This window comes from Penicillium coprophilum (assembly GCF_028826855.1).
Source record: "Penicillium coprophilum strain IBT 35676 chromosome Unknown utg000004l_segment0_segment0, whole genome shotgun sequence".
In the NCBI taxonomy this organism is placed as follows: Eukaryota; Fungi; Ascomycota; class Eurotiomycetes; order Eurotiales; family Aspergillaceae; genus Penicillium; species Penicillium coprophilum.
This window is the reverse complement of record NW_026622723.1, coordinates 4,794,304-4,809,887: the sequence shown is the minus strand read 5'-3', so window position 1 is coordinate 4,809,887 and position 15,584 is coordinate 4,794,304. Positions and strand designations below refer to the sequence as shown.

The window sequence follows — 15,584 nt, the reverse complement described above, 5'->3', positions numbered from 1 at the left end:
AGCTCTGTACCGACTAGCACCATTTCTTCCGTTTTAGAAAACCTAAGCGATCTTTCGAATGCCACTGGAAAGATTGTACATACCGCGATCTCTTCTCCGGAAAGCCATCGTTGTTGCGACATATCGACACGCAGCATATAACTCCGCAATCATTCAATTGCCCTTTGCGTCCCAGATCCTTCAATCGGAAGGACAACATGACCGAACACCTAGGAAGAGTTCATGGGGAACGAGTTCGACATTGATGCTGAGTTGGTGGTGAGATTCGGTTGATGAAGCCTGATCTGTGTTATCTGAACAAATCTCGGCGTCTGAAGGCATAAATGTATGTGAAATGGGACAGACTGCGTTGCATTGTCGTTTTTCTTTCACTTTGGTCGGTGCGAGGGAGAATCAGAACGGTCGCCGAGTTTAGATATACGGGCAATGGTTTAGCAATTTTTGGCAATGGACGCATTCAATAAGCAATCACTTAGATTCAGGTCGACTTATTGAACAATAGGCTCGAGTATCGTATCTCAGGAGTCAAGAGCATATTTAATTACATTGAGATCTCGGTTGCAAAAATAACCAAAAAGAAAAAGCAGACTATATAGATCGTCACGTGCACGCTAAACCCCATTAGGGGCAAACCATCTGCGACAAAATCCGAAGTCCGCAACACAGCATCCGACCAACACGCGCAATTCACCATGTCGTGCTCCATACCCCAGCGCTGTGCCCGCCAGCTTCTTCGAGAGCCCTTTCAGCGCGGGTCTCTACCCATCTTCCTCGCACCCGCCTTCTCCCCCCGCACACAATGCTTCTCAACCACATCCCCGGCGCAGTCCCGAGTCGGAGGTGCACCTCTCTCCATCCCCCGGAGGTGTCATTTAAGCTCATCGATCTGCCCACGACTCTCAGCCGGACACGAGGAAAGGATATCCCTAAGGTTATGGCTGAGATCAAGGGGCCTAAGGGTAATGTGTCGAGGCTGAAATCTGGTCCGATCTATGGATGCTAACTGGTCCGATTCACAGGCGAGATGAGCCTGAGCATTCCCTCGTTTCTCACTATCACCCCTGATGAGACAGGCCAGAAGGCTACTTTGTCAATCTTGGATCAGGAGGTCCCTCACCAGCGTGCCATGTGGGGTATGTTCTCCTGTCTTTTCTCCACGGCGGTCTAATGCGGCAAGTCAATGTCTAACATTTCGCTTTTCTATCCAGGAACCATTCGCGCACTTCTCCATAACCACATCCTAGGCGTCTCCGAAGGCCACGTCTGTGTCTTGAGTATGGTTGGTGTCGGTTACAGGGCGACTATCGAGGACAAGGCCTCCACCGTCAAAGCCACCTACCCCGGCCAAAAGTTCGTTTCCCTCAAGGTCGGCTTCTCTCACCCGATTGAATTGGGTATCCCTAAGGGTGTTGTGGCGAGCACACCCCAGCCTACCAGAATTCTTTTGGAGGGTGTCGACAAGCGCATTGTGACCCAATTCGCGGCCGAGATCCGAGAATGGAGACGCCCCGAGCCGTACAAGGGTAAGGGTATCTTCGTCAACGGAGAGACTATCAAACTCAAGGCGAAGAAAATCAAATAGACTGGAGGCGCATTTTTTTTTCAGCTGCGCGGGACATTTTGTGTTTGGTTCCGTGTCTTGTACTCTTATCGTCATATATGTATTTTTTTTTTCCTCCTCTCACAAGCGATGGTATCACAAATCTACTTCAGACTGAATCTGCTCCCCAGGAGCTCAAGTGCAGTGGAAGAGGCGACGAAATTAAAAATCATAAACCAATTACAGCTTCAGAACGATCTTGACGGCATCAATGACCTGGTCCTGGTGGGCCTTGGGAGCAGCAACAACACCCTTGTTGACAGCCAAGGTCCGGCCCTTGCTGAAATCCAACCGGTTGCCGTAGATGTCAGTCACCTGGCCGCCAGCCTCGCGCACAATCAAGTCACCAGCGGCGTGATCCCAGATCTTCTCCTGGTAATCCTTCTTGACGGGGAGACGCAGGTAAACGTCACCGGCGCCACGGGCAATGGAGCAGTACTTGGCTTGCGAGTCCAGTCGCACGCTCGGGGCGGTGATGCCAAGGAGCTGAGCAACAGCAGCGTTGTCGCCCTGGGCGGAGTGAGCAGCCTCGACACCTTCACAGAAAACAGCGTCAGAGATCTTGGCGACGGGGCGCATGGAGATGGGCTTGCTGGCAGCAAGAGTACCACTGGTCAGAGGACGGCTGGTAGCACCCTCACCCAGGATAGCAGAGAACAGGACACCGTTACCGGCAGTCGCGGACTGCTGGACACCGGTGCTGGCATCAATGGGGGCTGCATCATCGATGGGGAGGTTAGGAGTACCAATAGCACCGACCTTGACGTCACCGTCAACCATCAGACCGAGACACACGGCATACTGGCCGCCACGAAGGAAGCCCTTGGTGCCATCAATGGGATCGAGAGCCCAGATGCGACCCTTAGGACCACCGGCACTGTTGCCACTATCAATGATGTCTAACATACTCTCCTCACTGGTGAGGGGTCCACCCAGGATATTATCACTCTCTGCATCATCCAGCTTGATGTCCTTGACCAAGCGCCAGATCTCAGCGCTGAGGCCTTTGTCCTCACGTAGGGTGCTAGCCTCCTCTTCAGCAACGATTTCATCATTGGGGAAGTTCTTGCGGATGGCTGAGATGATCAGGGCCTGAGCGCCAAAGTCGCCAATGGTGACAGGGGACTTGTCGTCCTTGGAGACTGTGCCCTTAGCCTTCTCGAAGAAGACCTTCTGTGTCAGGAGGCACGCCCGCTGGACGGCCAATTCGGCGATGTAACGTTCCTGTTGGTAAGACATGATTGTAGGATGGTTGGAGGAGAAGTGGGGGAGAAGAAGGGAAAGACGAGAGCGAGATTTCAGAGCCACGCTGACGGCGAGAATGAGGGTGGAGCAGACCACGAAGCGGGACAGGACGCGTAACAAATAAGAACGTGGGGATGGATCTGTCCGGTGTGCAGACGAAAGCTTCATCCGAAATCGATTGGCAAGAAATGCAGTCAGGATCGACTGCACTTTCTCGTGGTCTTATTGGTTAACACATTGGTTTGCCAAAGTCGTCATTCAGGACCTCTTCCTCATTCTTGGCCTCAGGCAGGAGACCCCCGCCCTAATCCTCTTTGGGCCGAAAATAGTCACGAGGAGCCGATAAGCTTAAACTGTCTCAGCGTTGTTTCAACTCTCCTTTTCTCCTGTAACATGGTCATTTTGCAAAATAGATGCCCCGTTGAATAAATTGGGAACGGTTACATATTCTTTGTGCATTTGTCGCACCTTTCATTGCGCTTATCGGATTAACGGACGCCAAGACACCCCTGGGGCCTCCGACGTCACCGACACCACGTGAAGGTATCGCGAACGCTCCCTGAAACCTTATGTTGGCTTTCACACAGTTGATCCATTTCCGGCGTTCTTTTTCTAGCGAATCAAGTTGCATCCTGTCGCCGCCGATACTCCGTATATACCCAATTCTTGCGAAACGTTTGTGTAAACAGGGCCGTGCGGGGTCATCTCTATACCGACATCGCAGCGCGGGGTGATTGCGGGTTGTTTGATATCAGGGGCAAAATCGTCAATTTCCCAACCGGTTTCTACTCAGAACAAGTATACGCTGTTCTAGAGGGTATCCTCGTGACTAGGCCAGGATGTTCCAATCCAACGTAAGTTATTGCATGGAAATCATAGATCATGCAACCTTTAGCACTGACTAATACTGCCTTCAATAGAAACCGTATTCGGCAGTGACCGTACAAATTGAGGTCCTTACTAGCGAACAATATGAAGTCGAAGACTCAAGCGGTATCGTCGATCTAGTGGAAGTAGTTCGCATCCAGGCCAGCGGCCCTATGGAAGCAAGTCGGGCTCTTCGCAAGAAGCTGTGAGTGTACGAGTATTAACAGTGCTGAAAATCAGTCTGACCGATTCAGAAAATACGGCAACATTCATCGACAACTTCGCGCACTTACTATTCTCGACTTCCTGGTCCAAAATGCAGGAGAACGTTTCTTACGCGATTTCGCCGATGAGGCATTGCTCGAACGTCTGCGAATTGCAGCTACTGATTCTGTTTCAGATCCGCTCGTCAAACAGAAATGCAAACAGATTTTTGGACAATGGGTGGCAACTTATAAAGACACTCCTGGTATGGCAAGAGTCACAGCGCTATACAAGCAACTTCCCAAGCGAAAGCAGCCTGCGACGCAGGCAAAGGCCAAGGTTCTCCGGGAGGGCTCAACTGCGAATCCAAACGACCCCCCCAATGGGCCATGTTGTATCCGTGTCAGGAGGCAGTGGGCCATCCACTTTGCTGACCAGCCCCAAGCAAAAGCCCAAGAAAGTCAAGAAAGATAAGAAACTATCAATTAGCGGCAAGAGGTTTGATTTGGAAAAAGAGCGCCCGGAGATCTTGCAAGCGCTTGCTGCCTCTTCCGTTGCTAGCACCAACTTGTTGAATGCCCTTAAACTCGTCAACCGCGAGACGCATCGAGTGAGTGAGGATGCAGAATGCATCAACCGATTCGACACCTGCAAACAGCTTCGTCATGGAATCCTTCGATATATCCAGTATATAGAAACCGAGGAATTCCTGGGCGGTCTGATCCATGCAAACGATGAGCTGGTGGATGCATTGATGGCATTCGAGGTGCTAGACAAGAGCGTGGACTATGACAGTGATAGTGAGGACGAAGGTCTGGAAGGCAATTGGAAGCAAAAACATGGACTTGGATTGGATGACACGGACGTGAATGATGGCCTTGCCGGACTTAATATCAATCCCTCAAAGCCGCCACGGCCGAGTCGTCCTGATAGCCTGCCCCTTGCATCTTCGTCGCAACACACACGCCCGATCTTTGAGAGCGAGAGTGAGTCGGAAGAAGAGGATGATGAAGACAATCCCTTTGGGGACAAGAATGCCATTAAGACCCCAGCCATTGAGAAACCTCAACATACTTGGTGCGTCATTTTCCCTCTTGATGACAACTCATGTTTCTAATGCCCCTACAGGAAAGAAGTCTGATCCATGTGGTTACAAAGCCGAAGCTCGGATGATTTGTACTTTTGCGGTTTGCAGTTTTGGTCTATTTCATACATTGCCTGGTCTTGTGCTTTATCGGTATACCCAACGCCATCGGTTATCGTGTTGCTGAAAGGTGAATATTCATTTTGATCGTTGGTGTCTTCAGTGTGTATATATTCTTAAATCAATTGGACATTGATTGCATAGCCATTTCTGTAAACCTTTTTCAAGTTCCAAAACGGATATATATACTGGCTTTGTTTAAAAGTACGCCTTAGCTAGTAGCTCTAAAGCCCACCTCGAGACGATCAATGGTGCCGAACCCAGCAGCAGTCTTTGCATGAAACACATTGACCATGATTAGTCAAATAGCGCCGAGTACGTTGGAATTAACTAGAAAACGCCTCGTAGAGAGGGCTAAGCGCCCCGCCCTTGACTCGCTCTTCGGCCTCTTTCGCGTCTTTCTCGGGGTCCCGACGGACTACAGAAAGAAACCTATAAAATAGCGTGCATGTCTGATGATCGAGAACAAACTCAAGATACCACTTCTCATAACACTAAATCCCGGTCATCTGTTCAAAAAAAGAACATAAAATGCCGGTGACCGAACTCGCCCTCCTCCGCCTAAAAGCGCAAGCCCTATCTTCCGCGAATACTACTGTCTTAGAAGCCCAGAAGGCAGTATCCGAATATTCAGGCCATCAAGTTACATATCTCCGCCAAATTGAAGACCCGGAATCTTTTTATCTGCTGGGCGGGTGGGAATCTATCGAGAAACATACAAGCGGAGGCGTGTGGACGTCATCCGAAGCCAACCAGAACCTACATGCGAAAGTGAAGGATACTCTTGATGCTAGTTGGATGTTTCACTTGGACCTTGATGTGAGTTCCTCAATGTTGCTATGATCTTACTTCCTATCTTTCTATCTCATGGGTGTTATCAAGGAATATATAAACTAACAGAGCGGACAGCCATCCACATCCAAAATCCCACTAGATGCACCTGTCATCGCTATAACTCGTTGTTTTGTCGAGTCAAGCAAGAAAGCTGAATTTGACGCTGTGTTCAACGTTGGCGTGGCTGATTTGAATGCCGCCACGGCTCCGTTCACTTCCTGCGGTGCATGGCGCATCGATAAAGAAGCCGACGATGAGGAATTTGTACTTTTCAGTGGATGGAACCAAGTGCAGGATCATTTTGATTTCGCAGGGTCTGAGATTTCCAAGGAGTTTAGGAAGATTCAGGCGTTGATGAAGGATGCGGATGTTAAGCATGTACGTATTGAGAAGTGGGAGTAAATTATTATATGACTTTCGTTCATCTACGCGGCATCTATTGTGAGTTTATTAGGTTATGTCCTGGACACGGATGTGCCATTCAGGATAAATTGCACCATTGCCTTTCTACCATCCAGTTTGAGTGGTGCCTCTATATGCATGGCGCCGAGGACATCTTTCCTCTCAATCTCCAAGCCGAGAGACTTGGCATGTTGTTCTAACTGTTCTGGTACGTATGATGGAATCATTTCATCTTTCTCAGCAGAGAGAAGAAGAATTGGTGGGAGCGACCGAGGTGTTGATGCCGTAGCTTCAGAATTAGGGATTTGAGACACAGGCTGGTCTCGCCATGTAGCCATTTGTTTCATCTTTGCCTTGATGTCCCAGGTATTCCAGGAGAAAGGCCAAAGATACCTGTATGGAAGCCATTTTTGAGGATAGAGACTGATGAGCATATCCTTAATGCTGGATGTTGGCGCCTCCAAAAGGAGCCTAGTGACAGGCGCCAGGGATCTGTTACTGCTGGTATTTGAGGTTTGCCCCTCGTGTTGGCGGGCAATATATGTGGATACTGCTGAGCTTGCAATGGCAGCACCCAGACTGTGTCCCCAAACTACAATCTCAAGATCGCTTTCTGGGGACGCATAAGTTTCTGAAACCCAAGTCAAGAATGCCTGGGCATCCATCTCAATACCGGACTGTGTGGCGCGACCTGATGATGTCCAGTAACCGCGGTATGATAGAGCAGCGATAGTATATTGAGAGACTTCGGGCTCAGACATAGGAGATGAAGTTGACCTCAACGCTTCTGTAATTCCGCGCAAGACGTGAGAGAGAAGAGGTAGTCGCATAGGGGTGGATCCACCATTGCCCTGAAAATAACATATCACGACAGACTTTTTTCGTTTCGGGACATGATTTTTATTTTGTAAAGCACCAAACTTTGAAAAAGACTCATCGTCCTTGCGAGGAACAGGAATGTGACCCTCACAAACAGCCAATTTAGTTCCATCCAAACTGCGAATCTGCTTCTCCTCCCACCGCACCGGTTTACACTCAGCCTGATAGTCCGAAATGACTTCAGATCTTGTAAATGGAGGCAGCCAAGATAGGTAAAGAAGCTTATTTTGCATGACGATGATCCAGAAGCATTTCCAGGTCCATAGGCCGAGTAGGAGCCCGATGAACATGAGAGGCGGTATAGCAAGGCTTGGAATGGCGTCTGTCATTAAACTTCGTGATTGAATATTTTTTTGTACATTTTGAGCGATTTTCTGTCTCTTTCCGGTGATGCCATGAAGACAATTGATGCCATTTGACGGGATGTTGTGACAGCCCTGTGATGGCTGTCGCGTGCGGGCTGATATTGCACTTGGCTTTGAAGCGTGTAGCGCGCGTCGTAGAACGCAGCGTGCCAGCATCGGCAGATCTGGTGGGCAAGTAATTGGTTAAGTTGGAGGTTGTTGGGCGGCTGCGACGTACTGAGTGGAGCATTGGAGCTAGATACTGGCCAGGTGCGGGCTGGGCCTTGACTCAGCAATTCCAATGCTCCAGGCATTTCTCGCATACAGCCAGTATGAAGCGCTTTTTCACACTTGACTCATGGGCTTAACTCGGGTGTTTGTTACAATAGGAGCATGGTTTGATTTTGTCACTTTACTGCCAAAATATATGTAAAAGTATATTCAATTTGAGATATAGAACAAGATATATTCCTCGTTCAGGCCTCGAACAAGATCGAAACTCCAACGTGTGATGAAAATAATAGCATTGTGAAAATCCAAATGGGTATTGTGGGTGGTCATAACCTGGAGTCATGATATGAAAAAGAACAAAACGCATTCGCAACAGGAAAGGAAAGATGAATGCCTTCCCAAGACGCCAAAAGACCAAAACCGCAAGCCAACCATGCAGTGATGCAAAATGAATTCTCACAGAACCTTCGATCTCATCCACTCACTCGTACCAACTCCAAGGTTAAGCCCATTTCGTTCCCACCAACGCCGGACACGACCCTCAGCTCCAGAGCTTGGATCAGCATCCTCAAGCGCTTCCTCAATATCACAAGTCTTGAATTCAACCCGTAAACCGCAGGTTTTCCACCATTGCAGAATGTGGTCATGGCCATTCTTGGTCGGGCCAACCAATACCTGGTTATCAAAGATCATCTTCGGGCCCTTGAGTTTATACCAGAACTCGAGCACATGGACATGGCCATGCGTGCTCGCGATGCGGGCAACATTTTCGGCGTGGCTATAAGGTATACCTGATGCGTCCCACCAAGCAAGGGATGCGGTGCGGCCTGATTGCGCGGCGAGCAGGACGGACTTGCCAACTTTGAGAGGCAAGGGGTTGGTCTTTGGGGCGTTGGCCGAAGCGGCTTTCCACCAGTCAAGCACGGCGACTCGACCTTCAGCGCTGGCAGCTTCAAGGGCGCGCTCGCTGTATCGCAGCGGGAGCCCTGAGTGGAGCCACCAGTCTAAAACGTCAACAAAACCGGCTCGGGAGGCGCCGTCCATAGCATCGGCCATGTACTCTTTGTTTGGGAGAGCGGGCGCATCGCGCCACCATGTCAGAACATTCGGGTTACCGTAGATTGCGGATGCTCGGTATGTAATATTGGTGAGTCGAGAAGTTGTCCAGAGAAGGTCCAGGTGATTTTCGGTGAGATAGGAAAGGATGTCAGTGCGGGAAAATTTGACAATTAGGTGGCAAGCAAGATCGGACAGCGGCTTCCAGCGAGGGAGCGCATCGATGCGCTTTTTTATTGCAGCGAAAGATCCTCGCAAAATAGTATATTCAAGTGTGGCCGTGGTGGACATTTTAGGTAAATGACTTTGCCATTCTTGGGGAACAGGGAGGTGAGTTGGAATTCCCACGGCCTTCGCTGTTTCCCAGTCTCGTAGTTGATCCTCGAAGACATTCAGCCATATTTCCAGTGGTAAAAAGTCGGCATTACCCGAATGTTTCGTTTGTGGTGTGGAGCTGGTCGCACTCCCAGAGCTAGTTTTCGATGCAGTCTGAGCCGGGACCGCGGCGACATGGGTGTTTGCTCTAGCCGATAGGGTGGCTTCCCACGGGGGTAACTTTAATGTTGTCTCCAGCGCCTGGTGTAACTCTTTCAAGCCGTCCCAAGGCAGAATCGTTAGGTCCTCGGGTCCATTTGACTTCCAGAGCACAGGCTTAACAGTGCAAATCCAAGGCCAAAAACGACTGATTTCACCGAGTTGTCGACTGCTGAGCGGGTGATCCCATTCCGACACAGTCATTCCTGGAATGAGAATCACAGGTTTCTTCGAGACCCAGCCACGAAGAAGCGCCAACGTCAAGGTATTTGTCAAGCCGGCCAGCATCGCCCCCAAGGTCCCGGCATCGATGGGCGCAACCAAAAGCATGTCTGCCCATTCGCATAGCTCCGCCGTTTTCGCCTTGAGCCATCTCCGCGCGCAGGTTTTCTTGTCGAACGTTTGGCTGTCGACCGTATCCATGTAGTGTGGGATCTTGTTGGTGCCCGTGAGCAAAGCCGAAGGTTCGTCTGTGATCAGTCGCAGTTCGATGTATGGGTTCTGAACGAGGGACGGGAGAACGATGCTGGCGAAAGCGCTATCTGTCGACAAGAGCAAACGGCGCCGCTGAGGATGCGGTGATGTCGCATTTTCCACCGCTTTGTTTCCAATCACGGTCTCATCACAGTCTCCATCCACCTCCATCTCCCTTGACCACGCCTCTTTTGTAATGCTATTGCCTTGTGTAATTGGTGAAGTATTAAATCGAAATCCAACAGTCATGCCAGCGCGACTAATAAGACAAGCGGAACTGTACAAGGATAAGACGGTCGAATGCAAATAAATGTGTAGGAAAGGTATGAAAAAGATCGAGGTCGATAGGCGATGAAAACAAAATCAACAGTGGACTTCCGAGGTCTCGTACTCCTGAAAGATAAGTTATCAGGCTGTGGTCTGATCAGAGTCCAATCATGCAACCCAGGATTGAAATCGAGACTGGCGCTTTATTGTGCAACAGCGATCAACGCGATCAACTGGTTTCGAGCGGTGAGGTCGTTGCGTTGTCTGCGTCGCCACGTCTTTGCCACACCTTACTTAATAATAAGCTGCCAGATGAACAGAGTTGCCAAACAGCGAAAAAATGCCGAGATCCTTCCTGGATCCTCCCAAGAATGAGATCCACCAATGAAAGAGAGGCAAAATGCTAGTTCGAGGGTCTATGGGGTTTAAAGATGCGTCCGCACAGGAGGCGCTCAAGTTGATTGGCGACTGTTTGGGCATTTCCGCTCTCAGCTGGAAGCGGTCAATGCCTAATATGCATGTGCACCCTTTAGATATCATTTTCATCAATACTTCAAATGTTGTTTTTTGCTTGTCTATTCGTCTTCTTTTGTACATTGATAGATGTTGAATTCATGTTCAAAATTAAAACACGAACTCTGATAAAGCGGTACAAAAAGGGGCGGAAATAGGCCGACTCCCCATGCAATGTATATATACTGATCTATACAAATAACACTCGAACATTAACTTGAATGCCCGAATGAATACCCACTCTAGCGTCGGGCCAGGTTGTTGTGGAGTTTGTGCTCTCTCATGGCGAGACTAGTCAATGATCCCAGAACAGCCACGCCCAACAATGCCACAAATACCGCCCGCAAGGAGTCCATGTATGCATCAAGTACTCCAGGTGTCAAGTCTGCGGGCATCTTCCAAATCTCGTCCAAGCTATCTCGAAGCCGTCCAATCAGCTCCTTGGCGTCATCGCGTCCGCCCAGTCGAGACCAAAGCCCGAGCTTCAGCGTGTTCTGGAAGACGGCCGAAGCGATCGTGATACCAAGCGTACTTCCGGTGCTACGGAACGCATACGAAGCAGATGTCACAACCGCATGGTGCTGGTGGTCCACGGCAGAAATGAGTGCCACCAGGGTGATGGTCAGCATGCTACCATAGGATGCACCGCCTAGGAAGAAATAGAGGAACGGCAGTCCCACGGGCGTGGAAAGATTCAAAGTGCAGATAAGCCCGGCGGAAAGAACTGAAATGGCCATGGCAACATAGTTGAGAGGTGCATACCGACCGCTGGCACGCATGATGAAACCCGATCCCAAAGAGCCAATTGAGGTGCCGATCGCCTGAGGGATTATGCGCGCACCCGCAGCAGTCGCGGAAAGTCCCTGCACCTGAAAGTACACCGGCAGGTAAAATAGCAAGCCGAATACGGCCATGGTACTGAACCAATTAGTCAGACAAGCAGCTGCCACAGTGCGGTCCATCAAAAGGCGCACGGGAATGACAGGCTCGGAAGCAACCTCGGCTTCCACATAGATAAAGAGACCCAGGAAGACGACGGAGGCAACCAGCGATGACACAACCAGCGGGTGGGTCCAGGGCACCTGGTTTCCGCCGGTATTGAGACCGAGCAATAATGTGACCAGTGTCAGAACCAGAGTGATAGCGCCGAGGAAGTCGACGCGCTTGATGCGCGCGGTATCCGACTCTTTCACAGGAATGTTGACTTTAATTGTGACTAGAACGCACGAGATGAGCAGGAAGGGAACCTGGAGCAAAAATGCCCATCTCCATCCCAGAGTGTCGTTGATCCACCCGCCAAACACACCTCCGAGTCCCATGCCAGCACCATAGCAGATGTTTCCGATGCCCTGCCATATGCCTCGCTTGCGAAGAGGGATAAGGTCCGAAGTGACGAAGGTCGAGATTGCAGTAAGACCGCCTCCTCCGACACCTGCCACGACGCGACCAAGGATGATAACCCATTGCGCACTTGCCAGGCCGCAGATCAAGTTGCCAATGGCGAATACAATGTTGGAAAACACAAGCCCCCAGCGACGCGAGTAAATATCAGTCAATCGGCCACTGAGAGGCTGGCAGGCGGCATTGGAGATCAGATAAGAGGTGGCTAGCCATGAGAGCAGCGAGAATGAGTTGAAGGACGAAGAAATGGGCGCAGAGAGAGTCGCGACAATTGTAGTATCTGTAAAGCTTAGGTTAATTTAATTATCGCGAAGTGTCAGCGGAGTCCATACCGAGAGCAGCCAGGAAGACACCGAGCCAGATGCTTCCGAGGATCCAAATCAGCTCCTTTGTACTGTGTTCCTGAGGTGGTGGGGTATTCTCATTGGCATCGGGAGCATCCCGAAGCAGGGGTGTTTGTTCAGAAGCAGGTTCTCGGGCAATATCGTCTGCAGCCATGGTGTGTCTGGGTGTGAACTACAGTGTTTTTTTTTTTTCTCCAGAGAATTGCGAATTGACGTGCTCGGGGACTCGGTGGAATCTCCGAAGGGACTGCGGAGATTGTGGGGTCTACTATAGCGGCTGTGGCGGTTATCCTATTGGTTGATGCATGTATGCATTGCTATCCACTAATTAAAAGCAACTGGCTTACTCCGTACAGTGCATAGTCTTTCGAAACGTGACGATGACAAGTTTGGCTGAAACCCCTTGCCGAGACTGGAAAGTCTTGTTGGCACAGTATGTGCCCCCCATTGAGTCCCGACTCCCGAGTTGACTGCCTGTGTGTTGAGCTACAGTTTTTACACTCCAAATAACCATCGAAACACCATTGCTATATTGAACAAGACTTCTGATAATGGCATTCCCGAATCTCCCATCCACTACCGACTATCTAATTGTAGGCGGAGGAACAGCCGGGTTGGTTGTTGCATACCGTCTCTCGGAGGACCCAACTATCAAGGTTGTCGTCTTGGAGAGCGGCCCTGATGCTTCAGATGACCATCGAGTTCAAGACCCCGAAGCATGGCAATCTTTGAGCGGATCAGAGCTTGACTGGAAGCTGAAGATTGTTCCCCAGGTTGGTTTGCTCTGATGTTCGAGCCGAGCAGAAAGTTACCTAACATCATATTCTCAAAGTCTGGCTTCAACAACCGAGAACTCCATCATCCGGCAGGAAAAGTCCTCGGCGGGTCCTCCGCCATCAATGGGCTGATATATACTCCCCCATCACCGGCTGCAATCAATGCATGGGCACAGCTTGGAAATCCAAATTGGAACTGGGAGACATTGAGACCTTATCTTCAAAGATCCTATACTTTGAACCCACCAGACATAGCTCCACATAAGACTGAGCCTGTGCATGATTCTCCTCACGGGCCAATCCAAATCATTTTCCCTGCCCTGAACGACAAGAAGAGCCTCCCTCTCGGAGAAGCATGGAAGGGTGCGTTCAAGAGCCAGGGATATGAGCATAGTGTCGACATTCTTGCGGAAAATAAGACGATTGGCACCCGTGATAATCTAGTCACCGTAGATCCAAACTCGGGTCTTCGCAGCAGTGCGAACAACGAATATGGCAGATTAGCATCCCAGCGTGCCAATGTGAGTATCATCACGAGAGCAACAACTCGTCGGGTCCTTTTTTCCTCTGTTTCGAATAAGACCATGGTCACTGGAGCGGAATTTCTATATGATGGCAAGATCACGAGCATTCAGGCAACCAAGGAAGTTATTCTTGCGGCTGGTGCTTTACACACACCAAAGCTACTAGAGCTGTCTGGAATTGGCGCCAAAGACAGATTGGAGAGTCTCGGAATCCCATTGGTTAGTGACCAGCCAGCGGTGGGCGAGAATCTCCAGAACCATGTGATGAGCATGTTTCCAGTTCCCCTCAACGCTCACCCAGATCTTGATGGAATAACTCTTGGATTGAAGGGTTTGGCCTTTGCACGCCTCAACCGGGAAGAGCAGAACGGGCTATTTGCTGGACGCCCAGAGCCAGTGAGCTCATCGGAACAAGTCATGCAATCAATTTTGGGAAGTCCTGATGAAGCCTCTGCGGTCCTTATGATGTCTGTAATACCTGGAAATATGGTTATACTGGGTGCTATTAACAGCGTCCCCTTCTCGCGAGGGAGTAGTCATATCACATCGGCAAATCCCAGTGAGATGCCTATCATTGATATGCGATACTTCAGCGATAATCTAGATATAGAAATTTTGGCTCGACATGTGCAAAGCTTACATCGTCTAACCATAACCCCAGCTCTGCAGCCATTTATGCAGCCGAGCACAGGGCCAACGGATTTGGAGATTATCAAGAAACAGCTGCGCGAGGCGTCAGCATTGACGTGTCACCATGCATGCGGTACTGCTGCTATGCTTCCCCGTGAAGAGGGAGGTGTAGTAGATCAAGACTTGAGGGTATACGGGACGGAGAACCTGCGGGTTGTGGATGCGAGTATTTTCCCGCTCATCACCAATGCAAACCCTATTGCAACGGTGTATGCGGTGGCTGAGCGGGCTGCTGATATTATTCGGGGAATCTGCCCTGAGATCGGATCAACAGTTGAGAGGTGAGATCTGAGAGACTTTTTTTTCTCTTTCTTTTCGAGGGGAATACAAGAACGAGGGCAAAGAAAAGAGAAAATGACAGGAAGTAGCTGAGCAGGTAGCTCTTTCCAACTGAGTCAGCTCTTTCCTATGTTCCACATTCCAACATTGTTTCATCGCTCATCGCTCACTTTCTCACTTCCAACTTTTCGCGATCTCTCATCTCCAATGCTTTAAAATTCGAACACCCCATCATGGACGGCCTCATTTTCTTCGTTGTGTTCCCTATAATCGAGGCTCCTCTTATCACATTGGCAGCAACATGGATCAAGGCCTTCCTTCTTTGGCTCCACGTATGGATGATCCGCCGATCATTCAATGCCCTTAAGAGGGATATCGATATCTATCATGCCAGAATGACGATCTGGGAGAAGGAGTTTCGTGAGCTCAAGAAACAGGTGAATGTGGAACTGGCCAAACCACCGGTTTGGGAAAACCGGCTGCACACGATTCAACAAGAAACCCTCACCCCAGTACAAGCAGAGTGTCTACGTGACGAGACAGAGAGGTTGAAGGCCAGCACACGCATGATTCGAAGAAAGATTCTTCTTCTATGGAAGGTCAGAAAGTCTCTTGATGCTATGCGTATAGTCCAGCTTAATAGGCTGGCAATCCTTGAGCGATCGATCGACCTACGGCGGTTAGTACATACCGGTTTTTCCCCAGTTATCTTGGTCTTTGCTGATAATGATGAATAGAACTCAGGGATAGCCAATCTTACCTCCTTGGCAGTTTGCCACAACTCGATGCTGTCTATGGCTACGTATCGAGCTTACTTAGTCACTTGTTGGCTTTTCATTTCCATTTTCACCACCATGGGTCTTTTACTACTTCTCAACAATCTTTCACAACCGATGTATCTACTCTTGATTACCCA

General features: G+C 49.8%; 9 protein-coding genes across 9 annotated transcripts; 5 read left to right on the top strand and 4 right to left on the bottom strand.

Moving 5' to 3' along the window:
• Positions 1–799: 799 nt before the first annotated feature.
• Positions 800–1,582, top strand: N7500_006251 (mitochondrial 54S ribosomal protein uL6m; the record flags this gene model as incomplete). The annotated part of the gene is made up of 3 exons (XM_056677395.1): positions 800–959; positions 1,020–1,133; positions 1,209–1,582. 3 exons carry the CDS (start codon positions 800–802, stop codon positions 1,580–1,582), a joined length of 648 nt encoding a protein of 215 aa, XP_056532395.1.
• A 198-nt stretch (positions 1,583–1,780) lies between these two features.
• Positions 1,781–3,013, bottom strand: N7500_006250 (3'(2'),5'-bisphosphate nucleotidase; the record flags this gene model as incomplete). Its single annotated transcript, XM_056677394.1, has 1 exon — positions 1,781–3,013. One exon carries the CDS (start codon positions 3,011–3,013, stop codon positions 1,781–1,783), a length of 1,233 nt encoding a protein of 410 aa, XP_056532394.1.
• Positions 3,014–3,684: 671 nt separating this feature from the next.
• Positions 3,685–5,057, top strand: N7500_006249 (LSB5 family protein; the record flags this gene model as incomplete). Its single annotated transcript, XM_056677393.1, has 5 exons — positions 3,685–3,699; positions 3,766–3,917; positions 3,967–4,318; positions 4,362–4,993; positions 5,045–5,057. 5 exons carry the CDS (start codon positions 3,685–3,687, stop codon positions 5,055–5,057), a joined length of 1,164 nt encoding a protein of 387 aa, XP_056532393.1.
• Positions 5,058–5,651: 594 nt separating this feature from the next.
• On the top strand, positions 5,652–6,356 carry N7500_006248 (uncharacterized protein; the record flags this gene model as incomplete). Its single annotated transcript, XM_056677392.1, has 2 exons — positions 5,652–5,939; positions 6,030–6,356. 2 exons carry the CDS (start codon positions 5,652–5,654, stop codon positions 6,354–6,356), a joined length of 615 nt encoding a protein of 204 aa, XP_056532392.1.
• A 53-nt stretch (positions 6,357–6,409) lies between these two features.
• On the bottom strand, positions 6,410–7,468 carry N7500_006247 (uncharacterized protein; the record flags this gene model as incomplete). Its single annotated transcript, XM_056677391.1, has 1 exon — positions 6,410–7,468. The coding sequence occupies one exon, from the start codon at positions 7,466–7,468 to the stop codon at positions 6,410–6,412; it is 1,059 nt and encodes a 352-aa protein (XP_056532391.1).
• A 798-nt stretch (positions 7,469–8,266) lies between these two features.
• N7500_006246 (uncharacterized protein) lies at positions 8,267–10,045 on the bottom strand (the record flags this gene model as incomplete). Its single annotated transcript, XM_056677390.1, has 1 exon — positions 8,267–10,045. The coding sequence occupies one exon, from the start codon at positions 10,043–10,045 to the stop codon at positions 8,267–8,269; it is 1,779 nt and encodes a 592-aa protein (XP_056532390.1).
• An 851-nt stretch (positions 10,046–10,896) lies between these two features.
• N7500_006245 (uncharacterized protein) lies at positions 10,897–12,553 on the bottom strand (the record flags this gene model as incomplete). The annotated part of the gene is made up of 2 exons (XM_056677389.1): positions 10,897–12,335; positions 12,388–12,553. The coding sequence occupies 2 exons, from the start codon at positions 12,551–12,553 to the stop codon at positions 10,897–10,899; spliced, it is 1,605 nt and encodes a 534-aa protein (XP_056532389.1).
• Positions 12,554–12,950: 397 nt separating this feature from the next.
• On the top strand, positions 12,951–14,668 carry N7500_006244 (GMC family oxidoreductase; the record flags this gene model as incomplete). Its single annotated transcript, XM_056677388.1, has 2 exons — positions 12,951–13,172; positions 13,232–14,668. Coding segments are annotated over 2 exons (1,659 nt in total), but the record flags the coding sequence as incomplete, so codon positions are not given.
• A 233-nt stretch (positions 14,669–14,901) lies between these two features.
• Positions 14,902–15,418, top strand: N7500_006243 (uncharacterized protein; the record flags this gene model as incomplete). The annotated part of the gene is made up of 2 exons (XM_056677387.1): positions 14,902–15,347; positions 15,406–15,418. The coding sequence occupies 2 exons, from the start codon at positions 14,902–14,904 to the stop codon at positions 15,416–15,418; spliced, it is 459 nt and encodes a 152-aa protein (XP_056532387.1).
• Between the last annotated feature and the right edge of the window lie 166 nt (positions 15,419–15,584).